The sequence below is a fragment of the Taudactylus pleione genome, unplaced genomic scaffold, assembly GCF_031769625.1.
Source record: "Taudactylus pleione unplaced genomic scaffold, aTauple2 ptg000967l, whole genome shotgun sequence".
Lineage (NCBI taxonomy): Eukaryota > Metazoa > Chordata > Amphibia > Anura > Myobatrachidae > Taudactylus > Taudactylus pleione.
In genome coordinates this window covers 10,000,004-10,014,574 of record NW_028285368.1, presented here as the reverse complement: position 1 = coordinate 10,014,574, position 14,571 = coordinate 10,000,004, and the positions used below count along the sequence as shown (strand labels likewise).

At 41.3% G+C, this 14,571-nt stretch overlaps 1 protein-coding gene across 1 annotated transcript in view; it reads right to left on the bottom strand.

Annotated features, from left to right (window-relative positions):
* The window catches only part of SHOC1 (shortage in chiasmata 1), a 420,839-nt gene that overhangs the window by 229,353 nt on the left and 176,915 nt on the right, over positions 1-14,571 (bottom strand). The window contains exon 7 of the mRNA XM_088460117.1: positions 6,159-6,294. Coding sequence (XP_088316243.1) covers positions 6,159-6,294 — 136 coding nt within the window. The remainder of the gene's footprint in view (positions 1-6,158; positions 6,295-14,571) is intronic.

Below are 14,571 nucleotides of genomic sequence, written 5' to 3'. Positions count from 1 at the left end.
GACTGGAGGCCCGGACAAAGAGGGGGGCCCGCACGACCGGCACCGCCGCTCCCGACCCACGCGCCCGCTATGCTGCAGTGTAAAGCCTGCAAGATAGGTTTTTTTCATTTGGAGAGAGAGACGGTGAGACCCGGAGGCCGGCGCGCATGACGTTATGCCGCGCCACTGACAGCAGAGGTCTTTGAGCCGCGGCTTTTGACTGAGGAGCTACTACAAGCAGCAGGTAAGTGTGGGGTTGGGGCTGGATGTCTGGGGCAGGTACTGGGAGGCTGGCTATTGGACTGGGGCAGGCAGGCTGCCTATCGGGCTGGGGCTGGCTGTCTGGAACAGAGGCTGGCAGTGTGGGGCAGGAGCTGGCTATCTGGGGCTGGGTGGCTGTCTGGCTGCGGCAGGGGCTGGCTGGGACTGGTTGTTTGGGCCTGATATATATGTGTGTATATATATATATTTTATAAATGGAAACCCCCCCTTAAAAATCCTGCGTTTGCCCCTGATATTTGTGTGTGTGTGTGTGTGTGTGTGTATATATATATATATATATATATATATATATATTATACACACACATGTATATATACACACACACATATATATATATATATATATATACACACATATAATATATATATATATATATATATATATATAAAACTTTTCTGACACTGCAGATAGATATTATATATAGATGTTATAATTATAAATGGGCATGCTATATCAGATGTTCACTTACTGTCACTCGCAATCAGGAATGGCATGCCAGCAAATGCTCCTGTTCGCTGCTGGTCCTGGCTGGCTGCGGGTGCTGGTCCTGGATGGCTGCGGGTGCTGGTCCTGGATGGCTGCGGGTGCTGGTCCTGGCTGGCTGCGGGTGCTGGTCCTGGATGGCTGCGGGTGCTGGTCCTGGCTGGCTGCGGGTGCTGGTCCTGGATGGCTGCGGGGCTGGCTGCAAACAGGCTTGAGGCGGAGCTGTCAGTGATGAATGACGGCTCCGCAAAGGCTTATGGTAGGAGCTGCTGCAGCTGGGCATGCGCAGCAGCTCCCCCGTCGGCCATTTTCATTCAAACTCTAGTGCCTGTAACGCTGCCCGATCGGAGCTGAGCTCCGATTGTGACAGCCAGGCTGGAGCAGATGAGTGTAGGGCAGCCCCTTGTTAGAGAGGGATTTTATTACTAGCGGCGGGGGTGGGTGCAGGAGTATGGCGGCGGGGGTGGGTGCGGGAGAATGGCGGCGGGGGGTGCGGGCATCAGTGTGCAACTTTTGGTGTCACCCCCTTGGAGGGTGACACCCGTTGCGGCCCGCACCCCCCGCACCCCCTTAGTGACGCCACTGACTACAACTTGTAACCGTCTTGAAACTGGGATGTATTAAATGGTGCATAACTCGTTACATTATATTTTCCAGGATAACAGTTCCTGGAAAATATAATGTATTATTTTCTGGATGCCACTATATATTTGCAGACTGGAAAGAATAAATATGTTTGTATGGCTTCCAATCTCTTGGCTTTGTTAACTGATATTGTCCATATCACAGTATACATATACCTCTGTAGTACATAGGGCCTGATTCAGCAAGGATCGTAGTTGCTTATACACACGCAATCGACCGATTGTTGCGTTTTGCACATGCATTGCAGTGCCCGAACCGACCACTGCAATAGGGACTGCAATCGCAGAGGCTACGCAGACCCATTGCAGAGTGATTGACAGGAAGTGCCGTTTGTGGGTGGTGATGTGGGGTGGTCAGGTAAATGCTGAATCAGGCCCATAGTCCATATCACAGTATACATAGACCTCTATAGTACAAAGTCCATATCACAGTATACACATACCTCTGTAGTACAAAGTCCATATCACAGAATACATATACATCTGTAGTACAAAGTCCATATCACAGTATACATATACTTCAGTATACCTCTTCTGGTGAGAAGGGTTTACTCTTAACTGGTAATCACTGTCTAGGTGATGAAATAGCCGAGATGAAAGCCAGAACCTAAAGATATTATAAGTAAAGAGCTTCTACCTTTAATTTGACTGCAGCTGCTACAAAACTACATTGTTTAGTCTTATTCTAGCTAAAAAAATATATCTAATTTGATTTTAGATACTAATGTTTCAGTCACTCCTGTTACTTGAAGACGAAGTACTTATGTGAGCTCTAAAATATTAAGTGGAGTAGCTGTAGACCATGTACTTGGCATTTTCATTAGTGACTGGTTCCGGTAACTCTCTGCCACCACTGTAGTGTTGTAGGGTTAGATGACTTATGTAATCAAAGTTATCTGTGCTAACTATGGGGCAAATTCAGACAGTGCACTGCTGAACACAGATTCTCAGGGAATCTGCACATGCACAGGACCCATTCTGCGCGTGAGCAGAATGGGCCCTGCTAATATGCACGCTATTGATTGACAGGCAGAGGCATTTACGGGGTGGGATCGGTCGGCGTTCCTGGAAACGGGGCATGTCCGCCCCATTTTCCGGGAGTGGCCGGCCTGAGACTGCATGGACGTACGCAGTCTGCTGGGCTCGCAAGCCGGCCAGCCTGAGTAAGCTGAGGCTTACTCAGCTGGCCGGCCGGCGCCGTCCACCATCGCAACCACCGACGGTGATCCCAGCACTGTGACCTCCAACGCAGTGTTGGGATAAAAAATGCAGCAGGGGGAGTCATACACCTCCTGCTGCATTTGCATGATTGCAAGGATATCATTGCAAAGCTGCCTGCATGCAGCTTTGCAATTGCGATCCTTGCTGAATCAGGCCCTATACTCCCCCAGCTAATCCCTCTAGTTAAGGATTAATGGGAGAGCAATTACACTACTTTAATTAATCACTCTATGATGGTACGTAGAATTACATGCCTTTAGTGCCAATGTGTCCTCCAGCTAGCCTCTCCACTTCTGCTGCTCCAGCTAGCCTCTCCACCCACTTTGGCAGATGGCTACGCCCCTTTAGTGGGCCCCCACTATTGCTGTTCCCTGGTGGGCCCTTCATGCCCCAGTCTGACACTGGGCATCGGCAGTAGCACCTGCCTGCAGTGAGTAAAAATACTTGCACCCTGCACTACTGCATTACTGAGACTGCATATTAATCCCATTTTGAATATGTGTTATTTTAGGATTATTATTTTTAGTTTAAATGTGTTTAACCATGGAGTTGATGAGGGCTATATTCATTAAGAGAATTTAAGCAATTACTTTTTGAAAGGACAAGATAAATTTGATTGATCTTAATAAATTGACACACCATAAGACAGGAATAAACAGAACACAAGGCAAATACACAGGGCAAAAAGAAATCCACAAGGATGTAGGCGCAGACACCGTGATAAATGGCACAAAGAAACCCAGTAGACTGAACCCATGCAAGGATAGCACGTAGACTCCTCCACATGCCACTATTATGACATCAGACTCTTCCTCATGCCACTATTAGGCCATCAGACTCTTCCGCATGCCACTATTAGGCCATCAGACTCCTCCCCATGCCACTATTATGCCATCAGACTCCTCTGCATACCACTATTCTGTCATCAGACTCGTCCGCCTGCTACTTTTATGCCATCAGACTCTTCCACATGCCACAATTATGCCATCAGACTACTCCACCTGCCATTATTATGACATCAGACTACTCCACCTGCCATTATTATGACTGACATCAGACTTCTCTACCTGCCACTTTTATGCCATCAGACTCCTCCACATGCCACTGTTAAGCCATCAGACTCCTCCATATGCCACTATTAAGCCATCAGACTCCTACGCCTGCTACTATTAAGCCATCAGACCTCTCCACATGGCACTATTATGCCCTCAGACTCCTCCACATGCCACTATTATGCCATCAGAGTACTCCACCTGCCACTATTATGCCATCAGACTTCTCCGTCTGCCACTATTATGCCATCAGACTCCTTCACATGCCACTATTATGCCATCCGACTCCTCCGCAAGACACTATTATAGTGTTCGCTCTAGGTCCAGCGCCGGACCCAGAGAAATGACACTCGAAAGGGGGCATAGCCATGCGAAAAATGATGTGTCTTTAAGATGCGCCCCCTTTTCATCGCTCTTGGGGGCGTGCCTGGCACTTATGGAGAAGTCCGCAAGTACCGGGCTGCCCCAAGCTCTCCCTTGTCTGTGAATAGATGGCAGGCACATGTGCTGGCATCTACCCACCAGCGGTGATTGCTACATCGCAGTTTTCACCACCCAAGGGTCACTGTGACCCGCGGGTGGGGATGGCACCGGCCAGCCATTTTAGCGAGGCGCCGTGACAAGGGGCTGGGTGCATTCTGCCCTTTTGAAATCAGGAAGGGTGGTGTGCCCCACTAAAACAGCCTAGCGGGAAAGCTACTATTATGCCATCAGTTTCCTCTGCCTGACATTATTATGCCAGACTTCTCCACCTGCACCTGCCACTATTATGCCATCAGATTCGTCCTGCCACTATTATGCCATCAGACTCCTCCTGCCACTATTATGCCATGAGACTGCTCTGCCTGTCACTATTAGGCCATCAGACTCCTCCACATGCCACTATTATGCTATCAGACACCTCCACATTCAGTTACACATATTAGAATAAACATGATAATTTCACACACACATCCTTAGCTGTTACAGTATGTCCTAGCAGGTAAACTTGAAGAAAAAAAATTGGGGGAGGGGTGAATAGGTACAGTGGAAAACCTTCACATAATAGGTGTGCGTACTAATATTAAACAAGGTACCACAATTGTCTGGCTATATAATAAAAAGTTTTAATAAAAATAAAAAACTAAGACAGGTATCTATGAATAAAAGTTATTAAGGTAATTGGTAATATACTGAAAGACCAGTGAAGAGAACATAAAATCACAAATACCAATAATCCAATAGTATATCAATGTACCTCTCTCATAAAGGTTGTCAATTTTCTCACCTCCTATTATCCGTAGAAGTCCAGGGAGTTCAAATTATTATAAATGAGTGAGTCCAACATAACACCTATTGATACAGATCAGCCTAGCTACATTGTTGTCCATAGCGCAGCGAGTCTCGCTATGCGTGGCATGAGACGGACTCCCGCGATCGGAGATGCGCATTTGTTTCCCCATCTGAAATAATGGGAGACGCACTCCCGCGATCGGGGATGCGCTTAAGCGTCTCCATAGGAATGAATGGAGTCGCACTCCCACGATCGGGGATGCACCGTAGCGTGGCGCATAGAGTTATTCGCGGGCATGATTGCACCGCGATAAGCCACAATGACATGGGTGCATCTGTATGCAGATTTTTAGAGAACACTGTGCCGGTTGGTCCAAATAATGAATGGATGGTAGACACCGGAGTATTTTCTGGGGTCCTCGGATCTGTGTCTTTTGCCACAGTTGTGTCTGGTACTTTATGCAAATGGCACTATAAAGCCCTTCTACATCCATGCATCCGAAAAGGGTAGGTACACACCAACTCCTCTTGTCACCTTTCCAATAGACCAACCAGGAGTATCTGGAAGAAGCATCGAGGCACCCAGAGCAGAGAAACCGGCGGCAGCGGTACACCCTCCAAGTGAGACCCACAGGCTGGGGTAAGAAGTAAACCTTAAAATAAATATTAAATATTAAAATAAACACAGGACACACACACCGTACAAAGTAAAAGTTTATTAAGCAAACATGCACACATACTTACCTATGTATCCCTGTAGCCATCGGTCCCCTTCTCCATTTAGATAATCCATAGGGTATCCCATGAAATGGCGCTTAAACTGTCAGATACGCCTACATTTTTCTTAACCCCCCCCTTCCCTGTTACTAAATGCTAACTACCTGTCACTCTGTAGCATTTTAATTAACCGGACCATAACACTTCTTCCAGTCTTCAGTAGTCCACTGACGATGCTTCATGGCCCAGGAAAGCCTTTTTTTTCCATTTGTTGCAGAACAGCTGTAAATTCTTTACACATTACTTGTTCAATAAACAAGGACTTTTAAAAAAAAAAAATTACATTATTTTTAAATGTTTACTAAACTAAATGTCTATTTCTATTTACATTTCTAGCAGCTTACTGCTTACCTTTGCACCATTTCAGATTATTCACTTAAATCTAATCGCTGAAATTTCAATAAAATCTGTTCTAAAACATTTGGCTGGTAGCGTAAATACTCTTTACCTGCTGTGCTTGTCAGCTCCTCCACTTCTGACATATTCTCAGGAGCAAACTGTAGAACTGCGAATAGCTCTGACACAAAGGATCTGTCTTCTTTAGCATGTTCATCCAATTCCAGAGTACAAGGCAGGATTAGGCGCTGTTGAAACCATATGTAAAAAGTGCACTTTAATATGGAGTTACTGAAAATTACGTTGTTTATCAATTTAGAAAAAAAAAAAAAATGCAAAAAAGTATGTCTCTTACTGAAGCTGAATGTTTGTTCAGCTATCATGTACGCAATTATACTAATTATGCTGTATATAGTACGTGTAGTATTCAGAGCAGTAGCTTATGAATATTCAGTATAGAGCTGCACACAATTAAAAGGACAATAAAAATAAAATAACATAAGTGTAGGAAAAGTAAACACTGGGCCAGCATCTGCATGAGAGAGAACAAAGGGTATATTACAGTCCAATAATTTCCAATGGAAATGTATCTTTTTCTAGATATAGTTGGATGTTTCCTTGCTTCAACGTGAATAAATATTTAAGACATTGTAAATCTTAAAAAAGGGAAGACAAATAGTATGAAACCATTTTCAGTTTAAGAATCTAAAAAAACATTGATTATGTTTTGGAAATGCAATTTAAGTTTGCCTAATATCAAAATGTAATGCTCTTTTAGTACTTTAGAAAAATAATTCCCATGTAGAATAAATTCTATAAGTCAACACTATAGCAGTATAATAATTTGAAGCAAAGAAAAAAAAGTTCCATCAGGGCAGTAATGTGTGGTGTGTGATCAGGGCAGCTAAGCAAAGCCAAGGAGGTGTAATGGCCGCTACCCCGATGGTGCCCGGCCACACTGTTTTACCTTGCGTGGTACCTGGAAAGGCACCCCCACTGCAAGGAAAGTGTCAGGGCCCCTCCTCAGAACGCACATGCCAGCCACCTTCCTGTGTCTCCACAGCTCCCCCTGCGTGAAGTGATGTAATCTGCTCTAGGGGGCAGAGGGTACCAGACCAGGGTGCAGAGTCACCCTGATATGGTACTGCCTTACAGAAATAAGAAAAACTCCATGAGTAAACCAAGGAAGTAGAGAGAAGAAGTGGTAAAGAAGAATGGAAAATAAGTACAAATTTGGAAAGTTTAATTGCACTCTATTAGATTTTTTTATCTGTAATACAAACTAAAGATTAAACACCAGGATGCCATACCATTTCTTTACAGAAAGCTCAGATCATAAACATCAACAATAAACAAAAACACTAAAATGGCGCTGCAATCTAATGCAACACAGACCAAACAATTTCACCAACAGACCTCATATAGAGAAAAAAATATTAGACATACACTCCACTTGATCCACTGGTCCAAATCCACAGTCTAATGGGTTACCCGGGTGTCATCTATCCATTTGTGGATTCTGATATTTTCAACTCAGTAGCATGGATACTTGCTCCAGTTTTAAACAATACATTTTCAATACAATACATTTTCAGATTATGCTAGGGACATTGGGCCGGATTCAGCAAGGTTCGCTATTCTGCTAATACGCACGCTACGCAGTTGCTAATATCAGTGGTGACATGCAAATGTTTGCAATCTTATTGCGATCACAGCCTAACATAAGGACGTCCACTTCCCCTCACACACGTCCATATACTAGGGCAACATAGCAAAACAATCGGTAACATCGGACCCATACGCAGAGTTAAGGCAGGTCAATAAAAATGGAAAGATGGACTGCACTAAACTATAGTGGTCTGGCTAGTATTGTAGCTGATATGTGTGGTGAGGGCACTACTAAACCTCACTATGGGCACATAAAGGTGGTAAGGGGTAATCGGTATGATTTACTGCCGGACCCATGCCCGGCGGTTGGAATCCTGACAGCGGCATCCCGGCAGAGGAAAAAATCCTGATCGTCCAAGGTAAGTATTCTCTAACATAATTCTACCCCCTAACCCTCCCTTAGGGGTGCCTGACCCTAACCTTCCCCCCCAGTGCCTAACCCTAATCCCCCCTCTAAGTGCAAAAACCTAACCCCCCCTTCCCCGCCACCTACACCTAACCTCCCGGGGGGGTGCCTAACCCTAAGTCCCCCCCGGGGTGCCTAACGCTAACGCCCCCTTCCCCTAGCCTGAACCTAACCTCCCAAGGGGGTGCCTAACCCTCGCCCCCCCCGTGGCTATCCGCACTCGGCGCCTGGCGTTCCTTTGATCGGGATGCCGGGCGTCTAGATTTAGACACCTGTCATTTAAAATAGAAAAATAAAAGTGGGCGCTAATCAAAAGTCTAATCACCAATTATGTGGTTCTGATGAATAAAATTTGCCGTTGGAGCTGCCCCCACACAGGTAAATCTGGAAATTTACCACAAAATATTACAATACTAGAAAAAATGATAATTATGGGAGCGCTGGTAACTGGCTACTGGTTTATAAAATAGATTTATTCAATAAAAAACAAATAATTATATATTGCATCAATCCAATCTTTCCAACGCAAGTGGAATCATTAATAAGGCTAAATTGCCACAATTTAAGGCACAGATACGGCTTTATCTATTTAAAACAATATATAGCATACGACATATGAAACATCGATGTATATTAAAATCAATCTGACGATATCAAACACTTTTTATCATAAATCATTAGGCATCGATTCAATCCGATTTTGGTAGCGAAGTATGGAGTTGGAACTTGATAATGGTCAGCGGATATATATTAGTAGTTGTTAGTATAGATATCCATACACTGACAGTATGTGAATAGACAGTCGCATACAGTCACAATTAAATAGATGATAGAGAGCAGCTTATAATAAGAAATTTGCAGGATATTTCTGCTGCTGTATATTTCATACGTTACCATCCGTTTCATATGGGAAAGGTATAGCCAAATGGAGCTGACCTCTACCCCACTGCAGGGGGAGGAAATTGGACAATGCTGGCCACTTGTAAAAGTCAGTGTTGGACACAGTGTGTCAATAGTAACAGCGCTGTTGATCAAGCGGTCCAGAGGTATATTTTATGTAGCCTCAGACAAAGGGACCTCTATTACTGATTCACAGCACTGCTTACTGCTGGCTGTGTGTAAGTCACTGAGACACGCTGGAACACGCTGGCTCCCTCATGCTCCGCTACTTCCGGTATCGGGCTTGTAGCTTCCGGTTTGCGTTCCACAAGTCCCCTGACGCATTTCTCCGCCCTATGACACGGCGGTTACCTCAGAAGATAACTCACTACCCATTGTAGCTGTCTTATATCCCTCTTAGTATGCATTCATTGGTTCACTTTCAATCCTTATTAGGGAAATACGATTCCAACTCATAATGTATTGCACTGATGCTTTTCAAAAGAGTAAATCATCAAAACTCACATATTATAATAAAAAAATAATATATACAACTTGTACAATTCATTAATTTATGTCTTGTCATACTTTGAGGTGCCTATATAAAGCCAACATTTAACCATTAGAGTATCCTTCACCTTAGATGTCAATCTGTATTTCAAAATGTATATCTTACAATTAATCATATGGTGAGTAGTTATTTATAAATTATTAAATCCCTACTTACAACCATATTACAACCTGTTCCTTTGAAAGGGGGGGAGAAAGAAACAAAAAATAACTTCATGTCATAATTAATAATAAATAAATAATATAAATGGCAGATATACTAAAATAATTTATAAAGATCTAATATAGGACTCAGTTAGGAATCTTTCAACAATATAAATAGAAGATGGTCGTCAATATGGGACCATTAGGTCTCTTTCATTATTTAGTTCAAAACTAGATGTGTAAATATTATACAAACCACCATAATATGCTACTATAAAAATAATCATTATAGTTAGGAAAAAACCCACATAAAGGCAAGAGTACATATTATACTAATTCCAATAGATAACCGCATGGAATATACTAATTCCGATAGATACCCATACCACATATAAAACTCATTCATGTAAATAATATATACAAAAGAATATAGAGGAGGAAAAGAGAGCTTGACAATGGACCAAAAATTATATATTATTCAATTCAATTGTTTCGTTGAGACCTCCTGGTTCCAAGGTTTGTAACCTAAAGATACAGTACGCCTCCCTTTTACACAATATATTGAACCTATTACCACCTCTCTCAGTACTTTTTATTTGTTCAATGGCTTTAATTTTACTCATATCACCCTTATTGCAGACTGATATATGTTTAGACAAACTATGTGTAGAATTATTCTTCATGATATTTCTACGGTGTTCTAGAAATCTGATGTTAAGTGTACGTGTGGTACGTCCCACATACTGAAGGCCGCATCCACACTCAATAATATATATATAACGTAGTTGGAATTACAATTAAGAAAAGATTCTATATAAAATACTTCCGATGAGACTTTAGATTGAAAAGTGATGTCCGTATGTCCCGAATTTTTGCATGTCATACATTTCTCCCTTGCACATCTAAAAAAAACCTTTTAGTTTTTCTGGTAACCATCTTAGATGGTCATCTACATTATGTCTAATACTTACATTATTATTTCTCCTTTCATTAATATCGCAATTTTTCTTGTACATACTAGGGGCTAATTTCTGTTTCAAATTGTCAGATTTCCTATAGACAATCTTAATATCATCACCAATGATGGGACCTAAAGCTGAGTCTGCCTTTAGTATAGATGTATTTTTTCTAATGATCTCTTTTATTGCATAAGCATGAGTATTATATTGTGTAATAAACGGACAATATGTTTTCCAGTCCTTATCCTGTTTCTGTAATTTTTTTTCCATCAGTAACTCCTTTCTATTCTTTTTAAATGTGTCTTCCAGCGCTTTATCCAAAATGTACGTTGGGTACCCTTGTTCCACGAATGCTTCATATACTTTTTTCACCTGCTCTTGATACTTTACTTCACTGGAGCAATTTCTTTTTATGCGGAAAAAATTGGCTTTTTGGAATGTTATTACGCCAAGCTTTTAAATGACTACTGCCATATTGTAAAAAATTATTAGAGTCAACCTTTTTAAAAAAAGGTCTCTGTATATATTTGATCTTCCATGGCCAGTAGTGCAATGTCCAGAAATTGAATATGTGTAGAACTGAAGGTGCTGGTGAATTTCAGATCATAATTATTAGTGTTTAAGTGTTTAACAAAATCATAAATAGATGTGCTATCCCCATCCAAATAAAAAATAAATCATCTATATACCTGCCATAGAGGACCAGGTTTGCCCCAAAGTCGCCGACCCAGATGAGCTCCTCCTCGAGCGAGCCCATATAAAGATTGGCATAACTAGGGACGAACCTGGTCCCCATGGCAGTCCCCTGTGTTTGCAAATAATATTTGGTGTCAAACAAAAAATAGTTGTGTTCTAATATGAATTTTATGGATGCCATTACAAAGTCACGCAGTCCTTCCTCCATATTGGGATTTCTATCCAGATACTGCCAGATTTTCTCAATTCCCTTAGTATGTGGAATATTAAAATAAAGGGGCTCTACGTCACAAGTAAGGAAGTAATATTCAGAAATTGTGTGGTGTCCTTTATATATGATTTTAGAGTGACTACGTGGCTCTGCAAATGAACACCCACAAAGTGAGATAAGTTCGATGTGAGGGACCCTATCCCCGAAATAATGGGACTCCCGGGAGGTGAAGTGAGGGATTTGTGTATTTTAGGAAGATGATAATAAGTGGGGATGATGGAATATGTGACAAATAAAAAGTGCCAAGTTTTTCTGGAGATTGCACCACTGGCCAGGGCATCGTCCAACAACACCTTGAACTTACACTGAAAATCTTCAGTAGGGTTCTGAGGAAGGGTTCTATAGAACAAACTATTATTTAACTGTGTATATGCTTCCTTCAGATAATCATTTGTATTTTGTATCACAACCCCTCCACCTTTATCCGCCATTTTTACTGTTATATCCTTATCTGAGTACCTTTAATGCTTTTCTTTCATCATAAGTAAGATTATCTTTAAGTGGAGTTTTATCGGCATTTTCACATAAATTTCTAAAGTCATCCATCGTTAGTCTGTAAAACCCTTCCACACAGGGCCCTCTATACTGTAAAGGATAAAATTCAGATTTCTTTTTAAGCATTTGTGGTTTTTTTAATAGTACCCCCAACATCATAGATTTGTACTGTAGAGATGTTACCAGAGCAGCCTTCCAAAGCAAGTTCCTCAAATGCTTCAATTCCTTCATTATCATCCTCATCAATGATAATTGGAACTGATTCATCAGCTTTATATTTAAGTTGTTTAAGTGCAAAATATCTCTTTCTGCTTAATTTCTGATGAATCTATTTAAATCAACAAATAAAGTAAATAGATTTGGTTTTTTAGCTGGAGCATATTTCAACCCTTTGCTTAGTAAGGCTTTTTCTGGTGTACTCAGGACTTTAGTTGATAGATTAAAAATACTTTTCTCATTTATAACTTTTTTAAACTTTTTCCTCGTCCTAAGTCTCCCACCTCTACATCTCTTATTCTTTTGTGTTGACTTAGGGCCTGATTCAGAGCCGGACGCTATTTGCGCTCGCTCGTTCAGAAAAAAGGGGTGGCTATTCAAATGAACCGTTCGCTCTTTGCGGTCTGTTCACGCCTCTATGTCTGAACGAGCGAACAAAACTTGCGGTCGTTTTTTGGGAAACTACGCACCCTGGCCGCTCGCATCCTACGTCATATCCGCCATTTATTAGATTAATCTAGTACATCGACCAGCGTATGAACTGCTCGCTATTCTTGTGGTTGGTTTTTCCTACCACAATCTTGCGAGCAGTTCTGACTATAAAATAACCCAGTGACGTGGTCAATGACGCTGCTGTATTAATTATGCACACCCATAAAACGCCCGTTTTGACCTTTAAGCACGCCTGCGTTCTGATCTCCACTCCCCGTTTTCAAGCACCTTCCCCTGTTACCACCCACATACACTTCTTCCTGTCACTCAAAATAGCAGGCATTCGCTATTTAGCGAACAAATGATTTTTGGCCGCACTGACTGGTTCACGCATGCGTATTACGATCCGTACGCATGCGCAGTTGTACAAACATCGCTCGGAACAAACGAGCGGCCGCTTATGATCGGCTCTGAATCAGGCCCTTAGTACGTTTCTGTGTGGTTGATACTACCTTGTGTGGCCTCTTCCTAAAAAATCATAAGAATCAGATTGTTGTTCATTAATATTTGATATCTTTACTTTAGATCTAGCTCCTCCTTTTTCTTCCACTGTTAGTCTAGGCTCTTCATTATCCAGACACTCATATCTATTTTTATGTATAAACCCATGTGTGGTGGGTGTTTGTTCACTATTTTTCCTTCCTTTTTTAGAAAATGTGTCACTATCATTATAGTGTTCTAATACTCTAGATCTAGATGTTGATCTATAGTATTTAATTGGATTCCACTGACTATACCTATTACCAGGTCTTGATTGGGGTCTGCCCCCCCCTATTATAAGATCTAACTCTCCCTCTTTCATAGTCAACTCTATCTCTCTCTAATTTTTTATCTTTTATCTGTATAATTGATTTTTCAAACTCTTCTAGTTTCTTGTTAACTTTAACATCTCTTTCCTGGAACTCTAGAGTATTTTCCTGAATACTCTCAATTTCAACCTGTATATCCTTAATCTTCTTCCCCCTATACTCAATCAAGAGCTCCATTAGCTGGAAGAAACAGGTGTCCAGAATTTTATTCCTGTCTATTTACATACTAACTGTCAGTGTATGGATATCTATACTAACAACTACTAATATATATCCGCTGACCATTATTAATCTCCAACTCCATACTCTGCTACCAAAATCGGATTGAATCGATGCCTAATGATATATGATAAAAAAGTGTTTGATATCGTCAGATTGATTTTAATATACATCGATGTTTCATATGTCGTATGCTATATATTGTTTTAAATAGATAAAGCCGGATCCGTGCCTTAAATTGTGTCAATTTAGCCTTATTAATGATTCCACTTGTGTTGGAAAGATTGGATTGATGCAATGTAAAATTATTTGTTTTTTATTGAATAAATCTATTTTATAAACCAGTAGCCAGTTACCAGCGCTCAAATTATTAACCGGTCAATTAACCCTCGCCGGGATTAAGCAGTTGGCAAGCCGGCTGTCGGGGATTAGGTACGCCGTCTTCCCGGTTGCATACCGGTAAGGGGAACACTCAGAGCATACAATAGACCTTTAAATATATAAAGAAATAAATATAGTCAATCTGTGTAAAATATAAATGGTTGATCAGAAATATTAAGAATATATATAGAGCGGTATGAATCGTTAAAAAAATTATGTGCATATAGAGTGTATAATTAATGAATAATCTAATACTGGTATACAACATAAAATATGTCATATACAAAATACAACATGTAACATGAAACATATACTATATG